A 24,209-nucleotide genomic window follows, 5' to 3' on the forward strand; every position below is an offset into this window, starting at 1 on the left:
GTGAAAGGGGAACACTCCTCTACTGCTGGTAGGAGTGCCAACTTGTACAGCCACTTTGGAAATCAATATGGAGATTCCTCAGAAAATGGGAATAAACCTACCACAAGACTCAGCAATTCCACTCTTAGGCATATATCCAAAAGATGCCCATTCATACAAAAAGGATGTCTGTTCCACTATGTTCATAGGAGCATTATTTGTAATAGCCAGAACTTGGAAGCAACCTAGATGCCCCTCAACCGCAGAGTGGATAGATAAAATGTGGTACATTTTCACAATAGAATACTATTCAGCAGAAAAATCAATGGAATCCTGAAATTTGCAAGTAAATGGATGGCACTAAAAGAAACCATCCTGAGTGAGGTAACACAGTCACAAAAAGAGAAACGTGGCATGTACTCTCTTATATATGGATTTTAGACATAGATCTAGGGAGTACCAGCCTACAATCCCATGACTAGAGAGTCTGGGAAACAGAACCTTCATTCAGTGCTTGATGGAAGCAGAGGCACTGAGCTTAACTCAAGAAATCCAGTGACAGAGAAGGAGGACTGATGACCAAAGAGGCATTAAGACTGGGCTGGTTTAACCCCCAGAAACATCTGACCTAACAAGTTTAGCTCTTGAATTTCAGACTGATGCCTAGGAATCCAGCATGGGACTGATCAAAACTCCTTAAATGTGTTTGTCTGTGAGGAGGCCTAGGCAATCTATTGAGCCTTGGGTAGTAGATCAGTATTTATCCCAGGTATACAAATGGACTTTGGGCTCCCACCCAACAATGAGAGATGTACTCTCACCCTGAACTCTTGGGGGAGGGTCTAGGCCCTGCCCTGGATGAAATGACAGACTATGGACACCCCCATGGAGGGCCTCACCGTCCCAGGAGTAATGAGGGGAATATTGGCGGGGGTTTGTGGGAGGATGTGGGAGGAGGGGCAGGAAACGGAGAGGGACCTGGTATTGACATGTGAAGCAACCTTGTTTCTAATTTAAATTTAAATTTAAAAAAATAAAGTATAAAAATTTTTAAAAAGACTAAAAAGAGAAATACAAATTCTGTGAGTCTTTAAGCCAACCCAAAACTGGTTTACCATTTGTATTATTTCCATACTTAAGCACAATTAAGTGCTCATCTGTATTTTAGGCAAATAGGAAAATGGTATATTTGCACAGGATAAACTTAGAATAACAGTTTTGTTCCTGAGTCAGGTGGAATCATTAACTTTTAAAATCCTGCCTGAGGAAAAACACTATTTTAGTTCTTTAACAATTTTTATAAGTAACATAGTAAGTACAGAACATGGTTGATGTTTCTGATGTGACACAGCAGTCACATCAAAATATTGATCAGTGTCATAAGACTGCTGACAGCACAGGCTCACCCTCCATGTCCAAATTACTCATGACTGTGAGAGTGGCACTGGAGGGCAACAGGCCCACCAACTTAAGGGTAGGGATGCAGACAGCATCTGTCTGGTGCTCATCTAGTAATTTGGACCTGTAAAAACACATTTCCAACACTTTGTAGTTAAAGAGAAGAATATAAAGTAAGAAAAAAGTTCTCTCTACTTTCCTCATTCATTTAGGTCTTAATTAAAAAATATTTATATATAGAAAGTGCATTCTGAAATGTGCCGATCAGCAAAATTGCAACACTGAGATGCTCCAAGTTGCCATTTAACAAAATGTAGAATATCACCAAGGATGAAATCTCCCACAGCTTTTCTCTCAAACTCTGTTTTCTGTCTTCTAGCTTACCAGCAAATGTCCGTCAAGTTATCTGTTTCTAAACAACTGCCATTAGAATATGAATCACTCTGTCAAATACAAGGTTCATGCAATCATGAGACCTGCTCATTTTCATTGCTGAATAATATTCAGATGTGCATTATCTACCCATTCCATTCTCAATTATTTATTTGGGCTGTTTCCATTTGGGGAAGTTGTGGATAATAATACTGTATGTGTATATGCTAGGTGTGCAGGAACTAGTTTCCAGAGAGATTGGCAAATTATTCAAGTAAATGAACCAATTTAAAACCCCACTAAAAACTATGAGAATTCTACTAGCTTCTTATCTTCCCAGCACTAGATCCAGTCATCTTTTATTGACCAATCTAGTGTTTCTGAAGCAATATTTTACTTTATTTTTTTGTATCCCCAAAGTAATGATGTTTCCACATTTCATACATGTAACACCAATTTATTTTTATGAAGATTATCATTTTCCTATGCTTTTTCTTATTCTGTGTTTTATTGATTTATAAGAGTTGTAAATATAGCATCCATTCTTGTGTGGTAAATATCTTTTATTATTATTTTTCTGTTTGTCATAGTTTTTCAAATATGAAGTATTTTTCATTCATTTAAATCCTTTTTGTGTTTTAAGAAATCTTTTTCAATTCAAAGTTACAGATATAGTCTATTATATTATTTTATGAATGCATTATTACTATTTGTGACAAGATATTCAGTATCAGTTTTTGTATGTTAGGAGATATCTTTGATATTTTTGAAGGTATATCTAGTTGACTCAGTTCCATTTAATAAAAGGCCTCTGTTTCTTCCTAGCACTGTGAATCAAGTGCATATATATGTTTGGGTGATTGTCATGAAACTACTGGATCCACTCATCTACAGATACTAAGCCACCTTATTTATGTATGAATCTACAAGAGCTGAGCTTTTTCTCCTTGAGGAATGATTTAACTATTGGGGAGCCATTTCAGGATCTTACAAATTTTACATTCAGAAAGAGAAAGAGGGAAGTGGAAGAGACAGTCACCTAGAATTTCACCTGATAAATTTTGATTATTCAATTTGAAGAGAGTCTCTGCAGTGCTGAGTGTTCTAGCAAGTGAACACGCCTATCCATGTATTCTGTCTTCTTTTTCTTAAGCTTCTTTGTAGTAGACATTTCATATGTATTCAGTTGGTTTATGAGAGATATTTGCCAATATTGCAGTTGTACTTATGTTTAATTTTCTGCTTAGGTGTTTGTTGTTAGCATAAACAAATGTGATTCATCTTTCAACATTGTTTCTGTAAGATAGAAAACTTAAATTTGTTCTTTATCCTCTTAAATCTTCTATATGTCCACAATTACAAAACATTTCATTTTTTCTTTTTATTCTTTTCTTTGTTGCTTGTATGTCATACCCAAATCAGTACAAAATAGAAAATAGTGACATCTTTAAGCCATCAAGATCATAACATTTTGATGTTATTAGTAATGAGTACATTTGTCTCAGGGTCTCTAAAACACTTAGCAGAACAATAAAAAAGAATGTTTTCAGTTTGTCGATTATATGTAGGTTTGCTTTGTATTTTTTGACATTGAGTGCTAAATTTTATTCATGCTGTTTTGACATTGACTATGATGATAATTTAACTTCCCCTTTTATTGGTAATGTAATGAGTTATAGTGAAGGAATTTTCAGTGCCAGTATTCACATAATGAGCCCAATGAGGTTTGTTTTTGCTTATAGCATTTTCAATGTATTATTTGTCTTTTTGTCAATTATAATTATTTGATAATTTATTTTCTTGGAATAATTTCAGTATGTTTTGTCATCATAGTTGTCCCTTTCTTATAAATAAATGGACCAGTGTCTTTCTTTGCTCTGTCTCTATAGGAGTATGTACAATAGCAACTACTCCTCAAATATTTCCTTATTTTACAAGACCACAGGTATTGAATTTACTGAGTAAATTTTAATTACAGATTTGAAATACTGATAGTTGTAAGAACATTCAGGATCTCCATGTCTTTTGTAGGAGACTTCATCTAGATGCTTTCTCACAACACCTTTACTTTCAAATTTATCAATATGAATGTACTTTAGATTCTTTTGCATCTTTCTAACATGTGTAACAGTGAACCCTCTTGTGATGCTACTGGATATTAAAGAACCTTAATATATTATCTTTATCAATCTTAAGAGCTGCTTTCAGCCTTCTATCCCAATCAGAAGAACTATTTTCTGTTGGATCAGTCTTCTTCACTGTATTCATTAAATTTTATTAATTTTTCTGTTATGCTTTTTAGTATATTTGCAGTTTATTTTAATTTTTAAAACTGGTGATTAGCCTCTTATTGTCAGTATTTTTTCTCTTCATTGCACCTCTTCTCTCCAGAAACAAAATTAACAATAGTCCACTTATGGGTCAGGAGCAGTGGCAGATCAGGAACTCTGGAGGCCACATTTGAGAAGTGAAAATTGAGACCCACCTGAGTCCTACAGGAAAATCTTGTCTCAAAAAGTCTTGTGGAATTTTAATATTGAGTATATCATTTTATTCCACTTAAAATATTTGTACTTCTCCTGGAAAGTTTCCTTGAGTCATGGCATTTAGTAACTTCTAACTGTATAGCTATCCTGTGGTTTATCAGTACTGCATCTAAGCAAGCCTTGAGTTCCAAAGCCATCCACACTCCTAAGACTGGGGGGAGGCACTGCTAATACTCGATTACTTTTTAAATTTTTTTATTTAAATTAGAAACAAATGTGCTTCACATGTCAATTCCAGCTACCTCTCCCTCCCCTCCTCCCGTCCCCCAAAACCCCCACTCAGCCCCTCATCCAATCCCCACTCCAGTCTCCAGGGAGAGTGAGACCCTTCACGGGGGGATCTCCAAAGTCTATCACATCATCCAGGGCAACGCCTAGGCCCTTCCCCATGTGTTCAGGCTGAAAGGACATCCCTCCATGTGGAATGGTCTCCCAAAGTTCATTTGGATGCCAGGGATAAATACTGATCTATTGCCTGAGGCCCCAAAGAATGCTGAGGCCTCCTAACTGACACCCATGTTCAGGGGATCTGGATCAGTCCCATGCTGGCCTCTCAGCTATCTCTCTGTGGTCCATGAGCTCCCCCTTGTTCAGGTCAGCTGTTTCTATGGGTTTCACCCGCCCAGTCTTGACTCCTTTGCTCATCACTCCTCCTTCTCTGCAACTTGTTGGTTTGATGAGAGATCTGGCAATAATGAGATTTCCAGAGATCTACAAAGATGACACCAACTGGCAATTTAACTAATAGTGGAGAGGCTACTTTAAATGCCCTTCCCCAATAATATGATTGACGACTACCTTGTATACCATCCTAGAGCCTTCATCCAGTGTCTGATGGAAGCAAAGGCAGACACCCACAGCTAAACACTGAACTCAGTCACTTTTTAGAATGTGTTTTTTAATTTATTTATTGAGATTCTAAATGTGCATATAAAGAATTTGGATTATTCACATCCCTCCATTTCCATCCTTACCCTCCTTCATTCCCATCTCACTTCTTCCAAACAAGTAATCTTGCTACATTCCAATTTTGTGTGTGTGTGTGTGTGTGTGTGTGTGTGTGTGTGTGTGTATGTGTGTGTGTGTGTGTGTGTTGATTCCTTGATTCCTTGCTAGCATTAACCTTGGTGGGCAGTACTAAAGCATAGTCAACTAATGAGAGGCTATACCACTGAAAGTAATTATTCTTCCTCATCCAGCAATCATTACCTGCCAATGGTTTGTGCAGACAGCCATAGACACTGTGATTTCACAAGTGCCAAAGCATGTCATGTTCAAAAGAAAGCATTTTACAATGCTTCTCTGCATGCTCTGGCTCTGACATTCTTTCCACTCCCTCTTCCCTGTGAACCCTGAATCTTAAATGGGATCCTATAGATGTCCTCATGTGAGTTGAGCACCCAACAGTCGCTACAGCACTTTCACCAGTGATGAGTCTCTGTGTCAACTATCAGCCATTGCAAAGGAGTCTTCTCTGACAAAAGCTAAGTGAAGTCCTAATTTGTGTGTATAAACAGATGCTCGGAAAGCAATTTGATACTGTGCCCCTTTAGCAACACATTAGCTGTGAATTTTCCAATGAATTCTTTGACTTCCCAAGCCACAGGCTTTTGATCAGGTTTATGGTATTAATCATGAAATCTCTTTGAAAGTAAGTCCCAAATTGACTCATAAAGTAGTCTGTGACCCCCAACAATCATACCACTATATCACCATGGGCACATCTGGCTCAGCAGACCAGTAGTATGTCTTGCAGGATCTGTATCTGAGAGAAACCATTAATACATTTTCTCTTCCAAAAGTCTCTATAACACTCTTTTGGAATAGGAAAACTAGACAGAAGGGGGATAAATTTCATTTATCAACGTCCCATATTCAAAGTGTACAGTGTCTTCAACCAAAATAATATATTCCCATCTCATTCTTATAGGTAACCAAATCCAAAAAACAATACTCTATATTGTTTTGGAAACCTCTGAGGCCTTTCTGACTAACAATTCATATTCCATGCTTAGTATTGTGGCTTTGGGAGCAGCATTATCCATTCCTGCAGTATATATCCAGACATACTATTGGTTTATTTGCTTTGTATTTAGCTACAAATTTAATTAATTTACAAATTTTCTATATGACTTTTACATATCCTTAGTTTTGGTTAACTCTTTCCCACTTCCTTATCTCTGTCTCCCTGCCCCCATATTAGCTTATACTGTCCCAGTTTTCATATACTTTCCTTCTGGTTTCATACTCCTAGTTCTACCACCTTCCCAACATTAAGAGTTCTTTTTAACTTCATCTTTAAATTGTCATTTCTGCCTTAGAAAAAGCAGTCACAAACACTAAGTTCCTTTTCTATATTGTCTTCTTATTCACAAGTCTAGCATTGTAATTTTTCCACTGTTTCTTTAGATCTATAAATCTTCCTATGCTAAGTTTTTTGTGGTTTCCACCAATGCAAGGAGTGGTAGATAGTGTTAATTGTTTTTGTCAGAGTATTTTATCACAGCAAAGAGAGAAGCTAAGACAGAAACTGGTACCAAGAAGTAAGGCCATTGTTGTAATAAATCTAACCATGTGGTCCTTAGGCCTTTTGAACTACTTCACACCAGGGCTATATAGAGTTCGAAATTTTGATTTTAGAGGTGCTCAGCATGATGGAAGCACAGCTTAATGGGCCATTTTGGTGGGAGCTTAGAAGACAAAAATGCCAAGAGAAACAAACACAGTGAGGTCACAGCTCATGAGGCTTCATAAGGAAAAAGGGGTTTTATTCAGGAACTGGAATGTAGCCATTCCTGTGATATTTAACCAAGAATCTGGCTTCATTCTGTCTGTGATCTGATATATAAGACAATTTTAAGGTAAAGGTAATGGATTAATATGTTTGGCATCAGAACTTCTGGTAGATGCCATATGGATCATGCTTCTGGTTTTGTAGACATGAAAGATGCAAGATAGTGGGTGTCGTTGAGTCTTGCTCAGCAGTTTCAGAAACCACCTGATGCCAGGCAATGTGTGTCAGGGCCAGAATCTCTGCCAGGCCAATATGTGACACTGTGAAGTAAAGTTTAGGTTGCAATAGAAACTTCAGGATGTTGAAGATGCTTGAATTATAGAATGTACACCAAGGATAGCTGTGGACACAGCCTAGGTGACCTAAAACTATCTAAACCCTTTGGAGCTCAGCCAGTTTTAACATAAGTTCCATATGCCAGACATAGAGTGACAGAACTTAATATTTTCTGTGATGGATTTCTGACTTGCTTTTGTCTGATCATTCATTAGTATTCTCTAATTCTTGTCTTTTGGACTATCAATGTGTAATCTGTGCCATTATATGTTGGGCATCTATAATTGGTTTTATATTTTATAGGCACTCACAGTTAAGAAACTCAGGACATTTGAATAATTTTTCTAAAAATAATTAAAGACTGCAGTAACTTAAAGTTGAGCTGAATTAATTTACATTATAACCTCGTCATAAGTCAATGAAATAGCAGGTAGAAGTTTATGACTTAAGTGACTCTTTAAGACCCAGGCGGTGGTGGTGCATATCTTTAATCCCAGCACTTGGGAGGCAGAGGCAGGCATATCTCTATGAGTTCTAGACCAGTCTGGTCTTCAAAGAGTTCCAAGACATTTTTCAAGCCTACAGAGAAACCCTGTATCAAAAAAAGTGACACTTTTGGGTGTCAAGTTGACAGTGGATTGTCAAGGGCCTTTGGGTCCTGCCCCAAGGTCCTTTTCAGGGCTTAGATTGAACACTAAAGCAAACTGAAAGAACTTTGGGTATCTGAGGGCAAAAATCTCTCACATGTGGTGTTTCAAACATGTCTCTTTATTCTTTTCCTTTGTTCTAATTCTCCTGTCCTAATTATAGTTCCTCCTAGCTTCTCCTTCTCTAGCCTAAAAACTTCCCTTTTACAGAAGGCTTGAAGCAATGAAAAAATTGTAACAGTTATGTTTCTTTGGTCAAAAGCAATTTTATAGGGTAAGCAATTAAGGAACCAAGCCATTTACCATGGCAACCATGGTTTCAAGCTTTCAGGAGTAAGACTGTGATCTGAGCCCAGTGGCTCAATGCCCAGTGACAAACCTTGAGACAAGGGTCTTTTGTAGCTGGACTTGGCAAGCAAAGAATTGGCATACTTGTCATATGATGTTTTGTGTAATAACCTTGGTTAGATATCTGTGACTCTGACCTTGTGCATGTAAAGTTTTAAATTTATGATCTATATACAAAAGCCTTTAGTCTAGTTTGAACTTGCTCTGAGGTAAAAATGAGCTAATTGTGTGTAGTTTGCCTTAGACTGAGGAGAAGTTTGTTGTTTTCTGATAATAGGTTGAGTGAAAGGAACAAAGAGACTTTCAAGTACCTCGCAGTCTGTGCAACAATAGGTCTAGTATGAAGCATATTCTAGTATATTTTATATATATCAAAATCATACAGTTAATGATAAATCATCTTCCTGACCATCCACAGATATATGTGTGCCCAGTAGATGGAATGCTTTCATGAGATAAACACACAAACAGTAGGAAAACACTGAAAGCAATATATTCTTAGGGAAGAAATGAAATGACACATAAGAGAAGTTATAGATATAGGCAACCAATTTTCAGAGTAAGTGGTCCTCTAAGACTTGCTAGACAGAATTATCTCCAACAAAGTCTGGTTGGTCAATACCTGAATTATCAATTGCCATATGTTGTATACACCCATGGCCACCAACAGTGGATAGAGTTGCATGGTTAGTGTTAATTGTCAATGTCACATAATCACCTGGAAGACAGGCCTCTGAGCATGTCTGTATGGATTTATCCAGACTGTGTTAATAAAGGTGGGATGATCCACTTAGTGTGGTTTGTCCAATTCTCTGAATGCAATGTTGGCCTGTATAAGTAGATAAAGTGAGCTTAGCAGCGGCTTGCATTCATCACTTCGGCTTTCTGATTGTGCATATGTTGAGATGAGCTCTTTCAATCTCCTCCTACTTGACTTTCCAAAATGATGAACTGTCCCTTTGAACTGTGAAGCAAGAATAGAAATTAAGACTTCAAGGATGTTATGATCTATTTAGTCCAACATTACTCAAACAGGAAGACAAGATTTCCTTTTTTGTTGCTTTTTCAAGATAGAGTTTCTCTGTGTAGTTCTGGCTCTGGCTGTCTTGAAACTCACCCTGTACACCAGAGTGGTCTTAAGTCCAGAGCTCCACCTGCCTCCAATTCCCAAAGATTTCCGTTTATTATCATATTTTTTCATTATATTATCATCATTTTTCAGTGCAGATGTCAAATAGAATGGCATTGTATTTGGGTTATACAAGAATATTTCAGCTACTAAAGTTATAAATTATATGCCACACAAGAAGAAATTTAGCAATTTGATGTTCCATGTGGTTAAAAACAAGTCTTCTCAAGGGTATGGTCTTCATGGAAACAAACCTACAATTAGCCTTTTTGGTCAAACATTTATTTTTCTTGCATAGATATTTGAGACTTTGAATATCACATTTTACTATTAGTTATGAATTAACTGTTTTGCTAAAAAAATCCTCAAGGGAATTTAAAAGTGAATATTCTTTAGCTTTCATCTTTTAAAAATCGAGTGAAAATGTCTGTTGTTTTCAAGAAATGTCTAAATTGTATCCAAACTGCTTTAAAAAATGTTTTCCATATATAAAAGTTTAGCCTGACCTGATAGATCAGAAGATAACTGAAGGACATGTTTATACTTTATAAAATGCAGAGATATCACATATGAGAATTAGCAGTCAGAGAAAAACTATGCCTGGCAAAATTAATTGATTACTTTTAATATGCTCACATATTATAGGAAGAAGTGTTATTCCTCTAATTTATAAGCACTGTGAATATAAACCTAATTTCTTCTTATAAAATCTATTATTGTTCAATATTCAGTTTATATTAACTTGAGAGGTCCATCATAACAAAATTCTCAGAGATGTGAAGGGTAAAGAAGATCAGGATCAAAGTGTGAGCTGATTTCGTTTCTCCAGAGGCCTCTCTACTACTGTGGCATCCTTCTGTGGCATTTGTAAAAACATACTCTCACTGTTTTGGCATCTTCCCAGAGCAGCAGCCATATTAGCATGACATTTATGACCTTGTTTTACTTTAATCCCTTAAAGATTGCTTATTTAATATTGTCACATTGAGAGTTTATGTTTTAACATATGAGTTTTTAAAGATACATTTCAGTCAATAGCAAAGCATAAATTCATTTACCATGTATTTAACGACATAATATGGGGACCCAGATTATTCTTATACCAGAGACTATTGTAAAGGAAGAGAAACAAACTATGTAAAACATAGGTGGTTAACCCTGACGTCATATACAGACAGGTAACATTATAAAAACTGAGCATGTTTTATTTATATATTTAAGAATATATGTAAAATATAATATATTGTATTATATATATACATATACAAAATTGGAGAATAAGAGGGCATGAATTTGTAAGAGAGCAATAAGGTTCATAGAGGCTTGGAGGGAGAATGGGAATGTGAGATTTATATAACTATATTTAAATTTCAAAAAAATTAAAATGTATTTTAAAAACAAAAACAAAAATGTTTACATGTTGCTGCAATAAAAAATACAAAATAGAGGGCTTGATAGTATAGAACTGTAGGAAATTATTGTAGTAGAACACTGATGAAAGGTATTTCTTGGTTTTTTTTCTTTTGTTTTGTTTGGCAGAGTTCCTTTATGTAGCCCTGGATGTCCTGGGACTAGCTCTGTAGACAAGGCTGGCTTAAAATTAACAGAGCTCCATCTGCCTCTGCCTCCCTAGTGATGAGATTGAAGGCATGAACCATCACTACCCAGTGATAAAGGAGGCATTTATAAAATAGAAACTTTAAAAATGGTTGAATAGAAAAACACTTGCTGTGGAGCAGAAGAGGAATGCGATGGGGGTCAGTGTGGGGGGAATGGGAGAATGGGATGGAGAGAGAACTGAGATTGATGTAAAGGATTGTTTCTAATTTAAATTTTAAAAAGGAGAAAAAAGGGAAAACACTTGGAAATTAAAAAGAAGAGAATTCTAGACATAAATACTGTAAATTCAAACTTTGGATAAGAAATAGGCATATCAGTATGTTAAAATTTCAGCAATAGCCCATTTAGATGATGGTTCAAAATAAGAACAGATAAGTGAATTAAGATTCTTCCATGTAGCATGTAACAGCCTTTGACAGGAGTATGATTTCTTCTCCTCAGAATGATAAGAAGTTACTGGGAGATTTGATTAGGATACATCAGGACTTTCATTGCCTCAAGTCCCATGGTGGCGAATTGAGAGGGGTAATCCAAAAATATAAAAGGTTTTATATAGACTCTTCAGTGGCACAATGAAAAGCTTCTGGCTTAGATTTGGATATCAGTGTTGGAAGTGGTGAGATAAAATAGTTTGGGAATATAATTTGAAGGTAAAGGTGGAAGAATTTGTTACATGTGGAGAGATGAAACTTTTAAGTTTAAATGACATAAATACTCCAGTTCCTGACATAAATGTGAAGTAGGGAGGTGGGTAACTAATTTGGATGTTAAAAGAAATGTTTCAAATGTGTTAAATTTAAGATCTCCAGAAGATTCTTCGTGGAAGGTAAATGGGTTCTTGTAGGCTTTAACGGACGCTGTAACAATACATGACACACAATTACTGACAGTAAAGCTAAGTATTTAATGTAGAAAATTACTCACAAGATACCAAACCCAGAGGAGCAGTTTTCAGTGGCTGAACCGGAAGCCGATCTCCAGGAAAAGAGACCGAGACTTCCTGTGTGCTGTCTTTTATGCCTTCCCCCGTAACGCCCCTAGCCATGCCCAAAAGTGGGCCTAGCTAGTGACGTAGTTCCGCCTACGTACGTATACGTCTTTAGTCCTGCCTAAAGTGGGTGTGGTTAGCGGTGTGGTAAACCGCCCTTTTATTACCTCATCTGTATGCGCCTCTAATAAGTCACATGTTTAATGGCGGCATCAGACTTCCTCCTACAATTCCCCTTTTAGTCTAAAAAAGGACAACTAACTTGTGTCCATGAACAAAATGTATCAAACTTCTATCTAAACCTAAACTTATCTGAAAGAAACACCCAAATATGAACACCTCCTTCTAATCCCAACTCTAAAATAATTGAAAACTAACACTAACAGGTGTAAACTATCTTATAGTATCAATAGTAGGGAGAGGGGGCATGGAATTCTCAAAACTACTTCCTGCTGAGATGGGACGATGATAATTTCATGGGGACCTGTGAAAAGAAAATGTTAGTATAACAAAATCTCAGTAGATCAGACAGTCTCAGTATGGCAGGAGATGCTTGATTGAAGTTCCTGACTAGGGTTCTAATGTTGATTGAAGCTCTTATCTTGAAGCTCTGGTCAGATTGTAGAAGATGTGCTGTTTCAGTTTCTTGGTCCGGAGATGTGTAGAGTGATGTAGTTTCAAGCCAGTTTCAGGATAGTGCTTGTCAGGTGGAGTCAATGATGTGGGGCAATTCAGGTGAAGTCAAGGAAGTGGATCCTCATTCTCTTTCGGAAGCAGTTGAAGATTGCTGTCAGGAAATCCCTTGTTCTCTGGAAAACTCAAACATTACTGTTAACAAAGAAATATTTTAACTTTCATATGTATGCATACAGAAGAGGTGACAATAGGGAAGATGGAAAACCTGGAGGAAATTAGACTGTCCAGAAAAAGAAATCCATAGATAACAGTCCCTCATTTTTTATTTCTTCTGTCTTATATCAATGGCTCTTTGATATAATACAGAAATTCTGAATTGTATTTAAATAATATGCTTGGGTTTAGAGTAGGAGAGCCAATCCAACTCCAAAGCCAGCTTCAGTTAAATGAATGGGAACTGAGGTATGTGAAGAAATAAAGATAAAAGGATACTATGAAAAACAATATAGAGAGATTTAGACTTTGATACCACACAGTGAGATACTGTTTGTTTGATGGTCCTCAGGGTAGCTATTCATTCTTCTACAGGAATCCATAAGTCCAGTATTCTTTGCTGAGTTTACCTGTGAATACAAAAAACAAAACACTTCTCTTTCCTTTTAGGAGGTCACTTTACCCATGGTGGACTATGAATTTGTAGATGGGCTGTTATCTTCCTCCTCCTGAGATGTTTTCTGTTCTGATCGAATTTTAATTAATTTTGATGGAACCCAAATCTTTTCTTCTCCTGTGGAAACAAAAGCATAACCCCTTCCCCAACATAACACATATCCTGGTTTCCAGACTGAGGTCATAACATCCTTAAAATACACCGGTTGGTTCAGTTCAGAAGTCTTCTCTGTAGTCCAGTGTCTTTCTGCTGCAGTTTGTCCTTTTTCATCAGCATTAAGAAAATTCAACGTTAGTAAAGCATTGTGTAACCTGTGTCTAGGTGTCTTTGTTTTCCCTGGCTGTTTATGAAGCATCTCTTTTAAGGTTCAGTTAGACCTTTCAATTATTGCTTGTCCTGTGGGATTGTAAGGTATACCAGTTACATGTTTTATATTATAATATTTGAAGAATTGTTCCAATTTACTGGAGACATATGCTGGACCATTGTCAGTTTTTATTGTTTTAGGTATACCCATAACAGCCATTACCTCTAAGAGGTGTGTAATAACAGAGTCAGCTTTTTCAGAGCTGAGGGCAGTAGCCCATTGGAAGCCTGAGTACGTGTCTATAGTATGGTGTACATATTTCAAACTGCCAAATTCTGGGAAGTGAAATACATCCATTTGCAAAAGTTCATTTCTGTGAACACCTTTAGGATTACAACCTGCTGGTAATGGAGTTTGATTGTACAATGAGCAACTGGGACAATTTCTTACTATTTCTTTGGCTTGTTGCCAGGTGATAGAAAAATCCTTCTTTAAACCTTTGTTGTTAACATGGTGTTTCTTATGAAATTCTGAAGCTTCCAACACATTACCTACTAATAAACGATCAATTTCATCATTGCCTTGTGCCAGAGGACCTGGCAGACCTGTATGGGATCTGATGTGTGTTGTATATATAGGATGAGTCCTGTTTCTGATGATTTCCTGCAATTGTAAAAACAATGAGGTTAATTCTGTATTATCAGGAACAAATTCTGCAGTCTCAATGTGCTGGACAACTCTTTCTGCATATTGAGAATCCGTGACTATATTGAGAGGCTCTGTAAAGTCTTTAAGTACCATGAGAATGGCATATAACTCTGCCTTTTGTACGGAGTTGTAAGGGCTTTGAACTACTTTACTTATTTTTCCTGATTTATACCCTGCTTTACCTGATTTGTTTGCATCCGTGTAGAAGGTAAGAACTCCAGAAATAGGTGTTTGCCTCACGATACGTGGAAGAATCCAAATTGTTTTCTTTATGAATTTGATTCTCTCTGTTTTGGGATAGTTATTACTAATACTTCCCAAAAAGTCACTGCAAGCTATTTGCCAATACTCATTATCCTTCCATAAGGAGGAAATTTCCTCATTCGTTAAAGGTACAATAATTTCAGCTGGGTCTTTCCCAGTCAGTTGACGAAGCCTTAATTTACCTTTTAATATCAAATCTGAGACCTTTTCTATATAGGTTTTCAATTTTTTATTTTGTTTATGTGGTAGAAATACCCATTCTAGAATGATGTTGTCCCTCTGCATTAATATTCCTGAGGGGTATTCTCTAGATGGTAAAATAACCAGAATACAGTCCAGATTTGGATCCACACGGTCCACATGTGCTTCTAATATTCTCTTTTCTACCCATTCTAATTCTTTTTCAGCCTCAGCTGATAGTACTCGTGGGCTGTTTAGGTCTTTATCTCCTTTTAAAGCCATTTTCAAGTGTTTTAAATCATGCCCTTCTACACCAATAATCGTCTGTAATTGAGTGATTTCTCCTAATAGTTTTTGAAGATCATTAAGGGTCCGGTAACGATCTCTTCTGATCTGTACTTTCTGTGGTCTAATTTTCTGAGCATCTATTTTATAACCTAAATAGTTAATAGAATCTCCTCTTTGTATTTTTTCTGGGGCAATTTGTAATCCCCAGCGAGGCAAAATTTCCTTTACTGCCTCAAACATCTTTTCCAAAGTATCCTTATTTGAATCAGACAGTAATATGTCATCCATATAATGATATATTAACGAATGTGGAAATTTTTACGAATTATTTCTAGAGGTTTATTCACAAAATATTGACACAAAGTTGGACTGTTTAGCATACCTTGAGGTAGTACCTTCCACTGGAATCTCTGTACCGGACGGGAATTATTATAGGTAGGTACTGTGAAGGCAAACTTTTCTCTGTCGTTTTCTTGTAGCGGTATGGTGAAGAAACAATCTTTTAAGTCTATAACTATAATTGGCCAATCCTTAGGAATTAGAGAAGGTAACGGCATCCCAGGTTGTAGAGACCCCATAGGCTGAATTACCTTGTTGATGGCTCTAAGATCAGTAACCATTCTCCACTTACCAGACTTCTTCTTGACAACAAAAATAGGCGAATTCCATGCACTAGTTGATTCCTCAATATGTCCAGCATCTAGCTGTTCCTGAACTAACTTCTCCAAAGCCTCTAACTTCTCAGATGTCATAGGCCATTGACCCACCCAGACGGGTTCATCTGTCATCCATTTTAATGGTAGAGCTTTTGGTTGCTCTGTAGGTTTGGCACTAGCATCTTGCTTCTGTACAGCCTGTACATTTGGCATCTGTTTTCTGTAGTGTCTTACTATATTCTTACTACCACTAAGAGCTTGTCTATAATTCCTAGCTGATACAGGAGGAATTTTAATCTGCGCATTCCATTGCTGGAGTAGATCACGACCCCAGAGGTTTATAGCAATATCTGCAACATATGGCTTTAACCTTCCTCTCTGTCCTTCTGGCCCAATAAAGTCAATCCATCTAACGCTCTGTTTAACTTCAGATAGGGTTCCAATCCCTAAGAATTGAACATTAACCTCTTTTAAAGCCCTGTTGTGTGGCCAGGACTGCTGATTAAGGATAGTGACGTCACTTCCGGTGTCCAGTAATCCGTAAATCACCCTATTATTTACCTTAACTGGAAGTTTGGGTCTATGATATTGTATAGAAGTTAGCCAAAATATATGTTTTGTATCTCCTCCTGATGTAATTGATTCATCCTCTGGAGCTAATGTATTATCCAGTGCCGTATTATTTACAATGGGCAGTGGATCTTCTAATTGTCCTGGGAGAGGCTGTCCTCCACTGTCACTGGGAATGACCGGATAATCTTCCTTTTCGGGGCTCCATTGAGCCCCGGAACCCCGTTTCCCTGCTGTAAAGATCTACCTTGTCTGTCTATTGTGGAAAAGCATTCATCAGTCCAATGGTGTCCCTTCCCACACCTCCTGCATAGACCAGGAGGCTTAGGCCTTCTGTTTGATACATTCCTGGTAAAAGCATTATTTCTCGGAATGCGTTGTCTACAGTTCCTACTAAGATGTCCTATTCTACCACAGTTAAAGCATGTTGCATCTTTACGCCTATTTAAATTCTTTGAGATTGCCTTCCCTACCCATGCCTCTATATCATCACAGGTAGGGTATTTGGCATCCTGGTGCCTCCTCAAGCCTGTAGAAATAGCTTCACCTACCCAAGCTCCTGTATCCTGACTTTTACATTCCAGGTTCGCTGTATGTAGGACCCATTCCTCCAATGGCGCTGATCTTATTTTTAATGGCCAAATTACCTGCCTGCATTGAGGATTCGCGTTCTCATACGCCAAAGATTCTATAAGAAGACGCCTGGATTCTGGGTTCGCTACCTGTACTTCTACTGCTCTGGATAATCTCTCTAAAAATTCAGTGAACCTTTCCCTTGGGCCCTGTAATACCTTGGTGTAGGGTTGCATTATCTCTCCTGTTTCACAAACCTTATCCAAGGCAGTTAAAGCAGCTGTACGGCACAAAGACAACATGTGCTCGTCATATGCAGATTGAACCTGCGTGTCAGCGTAAGGACCCTCCCCAAGAATCTTGTCTTGGGGTACTTCATGACCGTTCTGTAATTCCTGAATTTCTATTGCTTTTGCTTCTTGCCTCCACAAAGCCCTCCATTGAATTTGACAAGAATTTTCAAGCACTGCAGAGGCTAATTGGGCCCAGTCTTTTGGGGTTACTTTATTTACAGTAGCCCATGAGGTTAGGAGCTCTCTGACAAAGGGAGAATGAAGACCATACATGACAATGGCCTCCTTAATATTTTTTAGATCCTTCATCTGTATAGGCTCCCAGTGATAAGCAATGGGACCATTTGATTGTTTTTCGTTGCTGGTTTTTCTGTTACAGATACCGGAAAAACCATAGGGGAACGCATAGCAACCTTAGGGAAATCATTCCGGCATTTGAGAAGCTTTGGGAAACTCCTGTCCTGACCTGTTGCCTGTATTTCTGATTCTGAAGTATCAGATTGAGCATCTTCTAAATCCTGCAGTCTATTCATCATTGTTTCTCTGAGCTCTTGAAGTTCTTGGGACAAATAATTTTCTAAGGACGTCATGGAATCTTTCATTTTTTACATTCATTATTTACATGTGATTCCAAATTTCTAATATTCTCATCCTTAGCAAGTACCTCAATAGCATGTAAACTGCCTTCTACAAATGATATTCTATCAGTTAGTTTATCATTGTTCTCAGACATGGAACAATTCTTTTCTGCTAGCATTTCAATTTTATGTTCCAGTCTTTGTAATTTGCTAGTGAAATCATCAAACATGGAACCGTGTTTTTCGTTAAATGTTTCCACATTATGTTCCAATTTCTCAATTCTATCTGTGGAACACATTTTTCCTGATAGTAATTCAATTTTGTGTTCCGTCACTTTAAACCTGTTCGTCAGACCTACATTATCATTTTTAATATCCTGAATATTATCTACCAACCCTTTCTTACTCTCCTGCAATGAATTTTGCACTTCCTGAATCCTTTGTATTAAGATTTCAAAACTATCCTGCGATGACTGTATGACCTGTATAAGTTTATTCCTATTTTTGAGCCATTTCATTAACAAAATTATATTGATTATGAAGCTAATAATCACCATCGTGGGTAGGAAGTACCTTTCAGGTAGGTCCTCAACCCTTTCTAAAATCCCATCCATACAAAAAACAAGAAAATTCTTAACATCCTGCATCATAGTGTTAGCTGTTGACATTGTATAAAGCAGTTACGTTTGTTACCAATGGAGTAATTCAGGCCGAAATCAACAGGCTGCCAGCGAAAGAGCACGTGGCCGGAGTCAGCAGGCCGCCAGTAAAACAGCACGTGGCCGCAAGAGAAATCTTGGAATACCGCCTAACCTTACCGGCAGGTAGTAGGTGCTGGTTCCTGGCGGCAGGAATCGTGCCTTGCTGAGCGAAGTGGTGAGGAACTTAGTGAAAGGAGAGTCCATGTGTGCCTGGTCGGGCCGAGAGAAGCTGCTTTTCTGGGTGCCTAGGTCCGGATTCCAATCCCACCGCTGCCACCAAACTGTAGGCTTTCTTTAACGGACGCTGTAACAATACGCGACACACAATTACTGACAGTAAAGCTAAGTATTTAATGTAGAAAATTACTCACAAGATACCAAACCCAGAGGAGCAGTTTTCAGTGGCTGAACCGGAAGCCGATCTCCAGGAAAAGAGACCGAGACTTCCTGTGTGCTGTCTTTTATGCCTTCCCCCCGTAACGCCCCTAGCCATGCCCAAAAGTGGGCCTAGCTAGTGACGTAGTTCCGCCTACGTACGTATACGTCTTTAGTCCTGCCTAAAGTGGGTGTGGTTAGCGGTGTGGTAAACCGCCCTTTTATTACCTCATCTGTATGCGCCTCTAATAAGTCACATGTTTAATGGCGGCATCAGACTTCCTCCTACAGGTTTTTGTTATACATACAGAAGGATCAGAATGTAAGTTTGAATGTTATCCAGGTGTAATATTTTACTTCCTATGGCACCAAGAGATCCAAGAAAATGTTCAGTTCAAGCCTTAGTAAACCAATGAGTTTGTTGAATCTACTTATAGGAGCATGGATTGGGCATTATTTGTAGAATCATGGTATGAGTGGCTCAAAATTTGGTGAAAATTCCTACCTCAAAGCTAATCCCAAAAGCTGCACCACTGATGCTCCTCCCCTAGTCAATGTTTCTCTTCCTATATTCTCTAACACCTATCAAAGATCCTGTGAAACCAAGGTGCCAAAGTACTAATGGGTGGAATATCAGGAGGGGGCCTGGCGATCCCCCCCCATTTCTACCTAGGGCATATTAACAGTTCCATTTTGATTGCCATAGGCTTGCTTATCATTGTATCATTTTGACTTCAATGTTGACTTACATGGGGTTTTCATTACTGTGATGAAACACTATGACCAAAAGGCAAGTAGGGAGGAAAGGGTTTATTTGACTTATATTTCCACACTGTAGTCCACTAAAGGAAACCAGGACAGGAACTCAAACAGGGAAGGAACCTGGAAGCAGGAGCTGATGTAAAGGCAATGGGGGATTGCACTTTACTGGCTTTCTCTCCATGGCTTGCTCAACGTGCTTTCTTATAGAATCTAGGACCACTAGTACAAGGGTAGTGTACCCAAATTTGGCTGGTCCCTCTCTCATCAGCCAAAGAAAATGCTGTTCAGTTTTGCCTACAGCCCAATCTCATGGAAGAATTTTCTCAGTGGAGGCTCCTTTCTCCCTGATGATTCTATCTTGTGTCAAGTTGACATAAAACAAGGCAGGAAAACTGTCACAATGGCCATAACTGCCACAGCAATCCATTCTATACAAGCTGACCAGAGGAAATACTATTACTTCAACAAATATGGATGATATTTGAAGTCTTGATAAGGTTACACAGAATAAAATGTAGACAGAATGCAAGTTTTCTGAAGCTTTCACCCAAGGACATACCAATGTACAGAAATTGAAAAGAGCAATTTTCAATAATACTATGAGTGGCCTGTTAAAATAGGGACAAGAAGAAACACCGACAATGATACCAAAATCAATGGTAATATATGTGATACCAAGATTTTCAACAACCTACACTCCTAGAGAATTTAACAAAAATAATCTATTTCATTTAAAATATGAAAAGGTATATTAAATATAGGTATAGTAATATTAATATCACCTAACTAGTAAATAATCAAACCGTTGAAAAAAGTATACATTTGTGATTATGTTAATGAATTAATTTTAGAATCAAATGAGGAAGAATTGTCATTTCTACACATATTATGTGGAATATTTATCATGCTTCTTTTGACAAAGTCTCGCATAATTCCCTAAAAGATAATCAAAAGACAAAGTAATGAAATATGGAGGTCTCCACTGATGGTAAGGGAAATGCCTCTTGTTACCTATTTTGGCACTGAATATGCATGATTTCTGTTTCTCAGTAAAAGCTCATTGATGTTGTTGTCATCTCTCCTCTTTCCACAGGTGGGGAAGTCCCATACACAACTCTGGCAACCCGAATGATGATGGGGGCATGGTGGTTATTTGCTCTGATTGTCATCTCATCATATACAGCAAACCTTGCTGCTTTCCTCACTATCACCCGCATTGAGAGCTCCATCCAGTAAGTAGGCACAGAAGCCAGTAGTCATCAAACATAACAAATGCTGGGAGTGCCACAGGGAAAAGTCTCTAAACATAAATGTGAACTATCTGACATAAATTGTTACTCTCTTTTTGAGCAAAGGATATTGATATTCAATTGATATTGATACTCAAAGAACATTGATACTGAATATCAATCCTAAGGAACTTATTTGTATAAAATGTTGATTATAACTTAAATATTGCTTTCTGTATTTCCCTGAAAGGGTAATACATTATCAAAATTTTATGCTTCACAGAGCATAACTATATCAGGGCAGGAAAAATGACTCAAAACCATATGTTATTCCACTTCCAAGGGATCCAATACCCTTTATTAGGCTCTTACATCATTGTACATGCAAAGTATACAAACATATATTCAGGAATACACATACAATGAAAATAGATTTTTAAACGTAGTAACTATGTCATAGAAAAATCATGAAAAACTAGGTCTTAAAGAACCTTGCGAAATAAAACATCTTTCCAATGAGTTTGTCCTATTTTGTGCAATCAGAGTAAATTGCTAAATGAACATACCAGTTAGGATGTGAGGAGAGAATGGGAAGCTTGGAGACCAGAAGAAAGAGGGAAAGAGAGAAGGACAGATAACATACAGAAACTGGTGTGCTAGTTACCATACACTGCTTGCCCACATTAATATCCATGAGATCACTATCACTGTTTGTTCTCCAACATCAGTAACAGTGATGGGAAATGGTTGTTAATCATGAACCACTCACTTCTTCACTTACAGAAGTTTTTGCTTCATATCATAAGGGACTTTCCCATGAGCTCTGACCCTGAGGCATTTTCAACCTTTATGGTTTCACACTACAGAAGCTGCAGCACCATACTGTACCTGCCACAAATAGACACAGTATCCTACATACTATCTAAAAGCATCCCCCTAAAATTGTCTTATTTAATCCCAAACAAAATGGTTTAATGAAATGTCAACATTAATGCCCCCAAACTGGCTAATTCAAAATAAGAACAACTAGAAATGTAGATTTCCCTGAGTCAGCTTCCCTCAAAGAAAAACACAAAACTTCTTCCCTCTAAAGCATATGTTAGTGAACTTCATTAATATCCAGAAAGTCATTATAAAATAATGCCAAATCAATAATTAGTTATTTATAAAGAAGCTCATTGTAGCCTGGCATTGGTGGCACACGCCTTTAATCCCAGCACTCGGGATGCAGAGGCAGGTAGATCTCTGTGAGTTCAAGGCTAGCCTGGTGTACAAATCAAGTTATAGGATAGGCTCCAAAACAATACAGAGAAATGTGGTTTAGGAAAAAAAAGTTCATTCAAGCTACAATATGAAATTGAAACACCCAAATGTCAACTAGTAATACTCACAGGCAGCCAATTCCATTATCCATTTGTAGAAACAATACTTCTAAATCCACCCATCAAATCAGACTCCTCAAAGTGTTTTGTAATTGTTGCTTTAGTGCAGACCCTTCATACATTCCCAATGTATTCCTCTTATAACCAGCTCTATGGGTAATACAAATTATAAATAATGCTGAGTAAAATGTGGGAGATTAAGTACTAATGAAAACTATTAAAATAGCCTAGGAAGAAAATTGATGAAATTAGTAACATCATAAAAATAATAACCGTTTACTGATTAGTTATCAGAAACCAGGATTTAGGCTATTATATGATGATTAGCTCATCACCATCTTCTAAACCCTGTACTATTCGTGACACATTTCACAAATGAAAAAACTGAAGATTAGATGCCAAGAAACTTTCATTTTCATGCAGTGAATATATGGTTACAGAGCAGATATTCAGGGTGTCTGGCACCTGAGCCTGTGTTCTAAGGCATTGCAACAGTTCTCATTCCCCACACCCAAACCTTCATGTGCCATCTGTGTTTAGAGAAAGAAGTATCAGCCTTAAGAATAAGGAATTCAGGGCAAAGGATTTACTGTTTAAAATGTTTTACAATTCTAAATTGGTCTGTAACAATAGCAATGACTTCCATGTTTAGCCAGTTTTGTTAGCATACATGCCAACATGAGTTAATCACACCTATGATTGCTCTGTGCCCCTCTAATCAAAATATTTTGGCATATCTAGTCAAATAAAGATTGAACATAATTAAAACACAAACTGTGACAGTCTAACACGTGCATGCATCATACATTAATTCCTAATACTGCCCACACTTTCTCTTAATTATCCCCAGTCGTGTTCATTTTGTAACTGACTTTGTGCCTTGGGACAACCATCTCCTTCCTTCCTCCACCTCACTGGGCTTTCACCATTGTTCCCATCTTTTCCTTCCATGGGTTTGACTTTGTACTACAATAATTGTGTCTCTGTGTTTGGCTCATTTCACTTAGCTTAATGACTTCTGTGCTGATCCGTGTGGTAGCAGATATTAAGTGGAAAAATGGCTTTTCGGAACAAATTGGATTGTTAACCTTACTAACATACTTTTTTCTTTGTGTGTGTGGTTTTTTGTGTTCTGTTCTTTGTTTGTTTGTTTGTTTGTTTGAGGCAGGGTTTCTCTGTGTAGCTTTGGATCCTGTCCTAGAACTCACTTTGTAGATAAGGCTGGTCTCGAACTCACAGATATCCACCTGCCTGCTCTGCCTCCCGAGTGCTGAGATCAACAATAATATTTTAATTTGGGGGGATTATAATAAAATTATATCATTTCTCCCTTCCATTTCTTCCATCCAAACCTTTCCAGGAATTCATGTGTGTGTGTGTGTGTGTGTGTGAGTGTGTGTGTGTGTGTTCATAGAAATTTAATATACCTTACTAAGCATGTATAATGTTACTTGTATGTGTTTTTGAAGCTGACTATTTGGTATTGGATAACCAACTGGTATGTTCATTCCTAGAGAGACTATTTCTTCCTCCCTCAGCATTTCGAGGCCTTGTTAGCCCTTTACCTCATTCATCCATGTTAGCATATCTTATTGGTGTTGTCCTTGTTCAGGCATGTTTAGACAGACATTTTGGTGGTATTTCATGGGTACACACTTTTAAAAATATACTTATTAATAATGCCTAACTGAACTGGCACATTTAAATATGCTTAATGTACTGTTTACTTTTAGTTTTGAAACATTTTAAATAAGCAAATAACATCTATTATTACGTGCAATACTAATCATAGTAGTAAAAAATTATGTCTTGTACTTATTGAGGATATACTACTATCTAGACATAAGTATTTTGCAGTTATTATCTCATTTATTCTTCAAAGTACCTGTCACAACGTAAGTGCTAGCGTTATTTCCATTTTGTAAATGAAGAAACTGAAC

General features: G+C 37.5%; 1 protein-coding gene across 2 annotated transcripts in view; it reads left to right on the top strand.

The window, feature by feature from the left end:
* The window catches only part of Grid2 (glutamate ionotropic receptor delta type subunit 2), a 1,423,232-nt gene that overhangs the window by 1,101,908 nt on the left and 297,115 nt on the right, over positions 1-24,209 (top strand). For both annotated transcript variants that reach the window (XM_040738819.1, XM_005076058.4), the window contains exon 12: positions 20,752-20,890. In XM_040738819.1, coding sequence (XP_040594753.1) covers positions 20,752-20,890 — 139 coding nt within the window. The remainder of the gene's footprint in view (positions 1-20,751; positions 20,891-24,209) is intronic.

This window comes from Mesocricetus auratus, unplaced genomic scaffold, assembly GCF_017639785.1.
Source record: "Mesocricetus auratus isolate SY011 unplaced genomic scaffold, BCM_Maur_2.0 Super-Scaffold_100676, whole genome shotgun sequence".
NCBI lineage: Eukaryota > Metazoa > Chordata > Mammalia > Rodentia > Cricetidae > Mesocricetus > Mesocricetus auratus.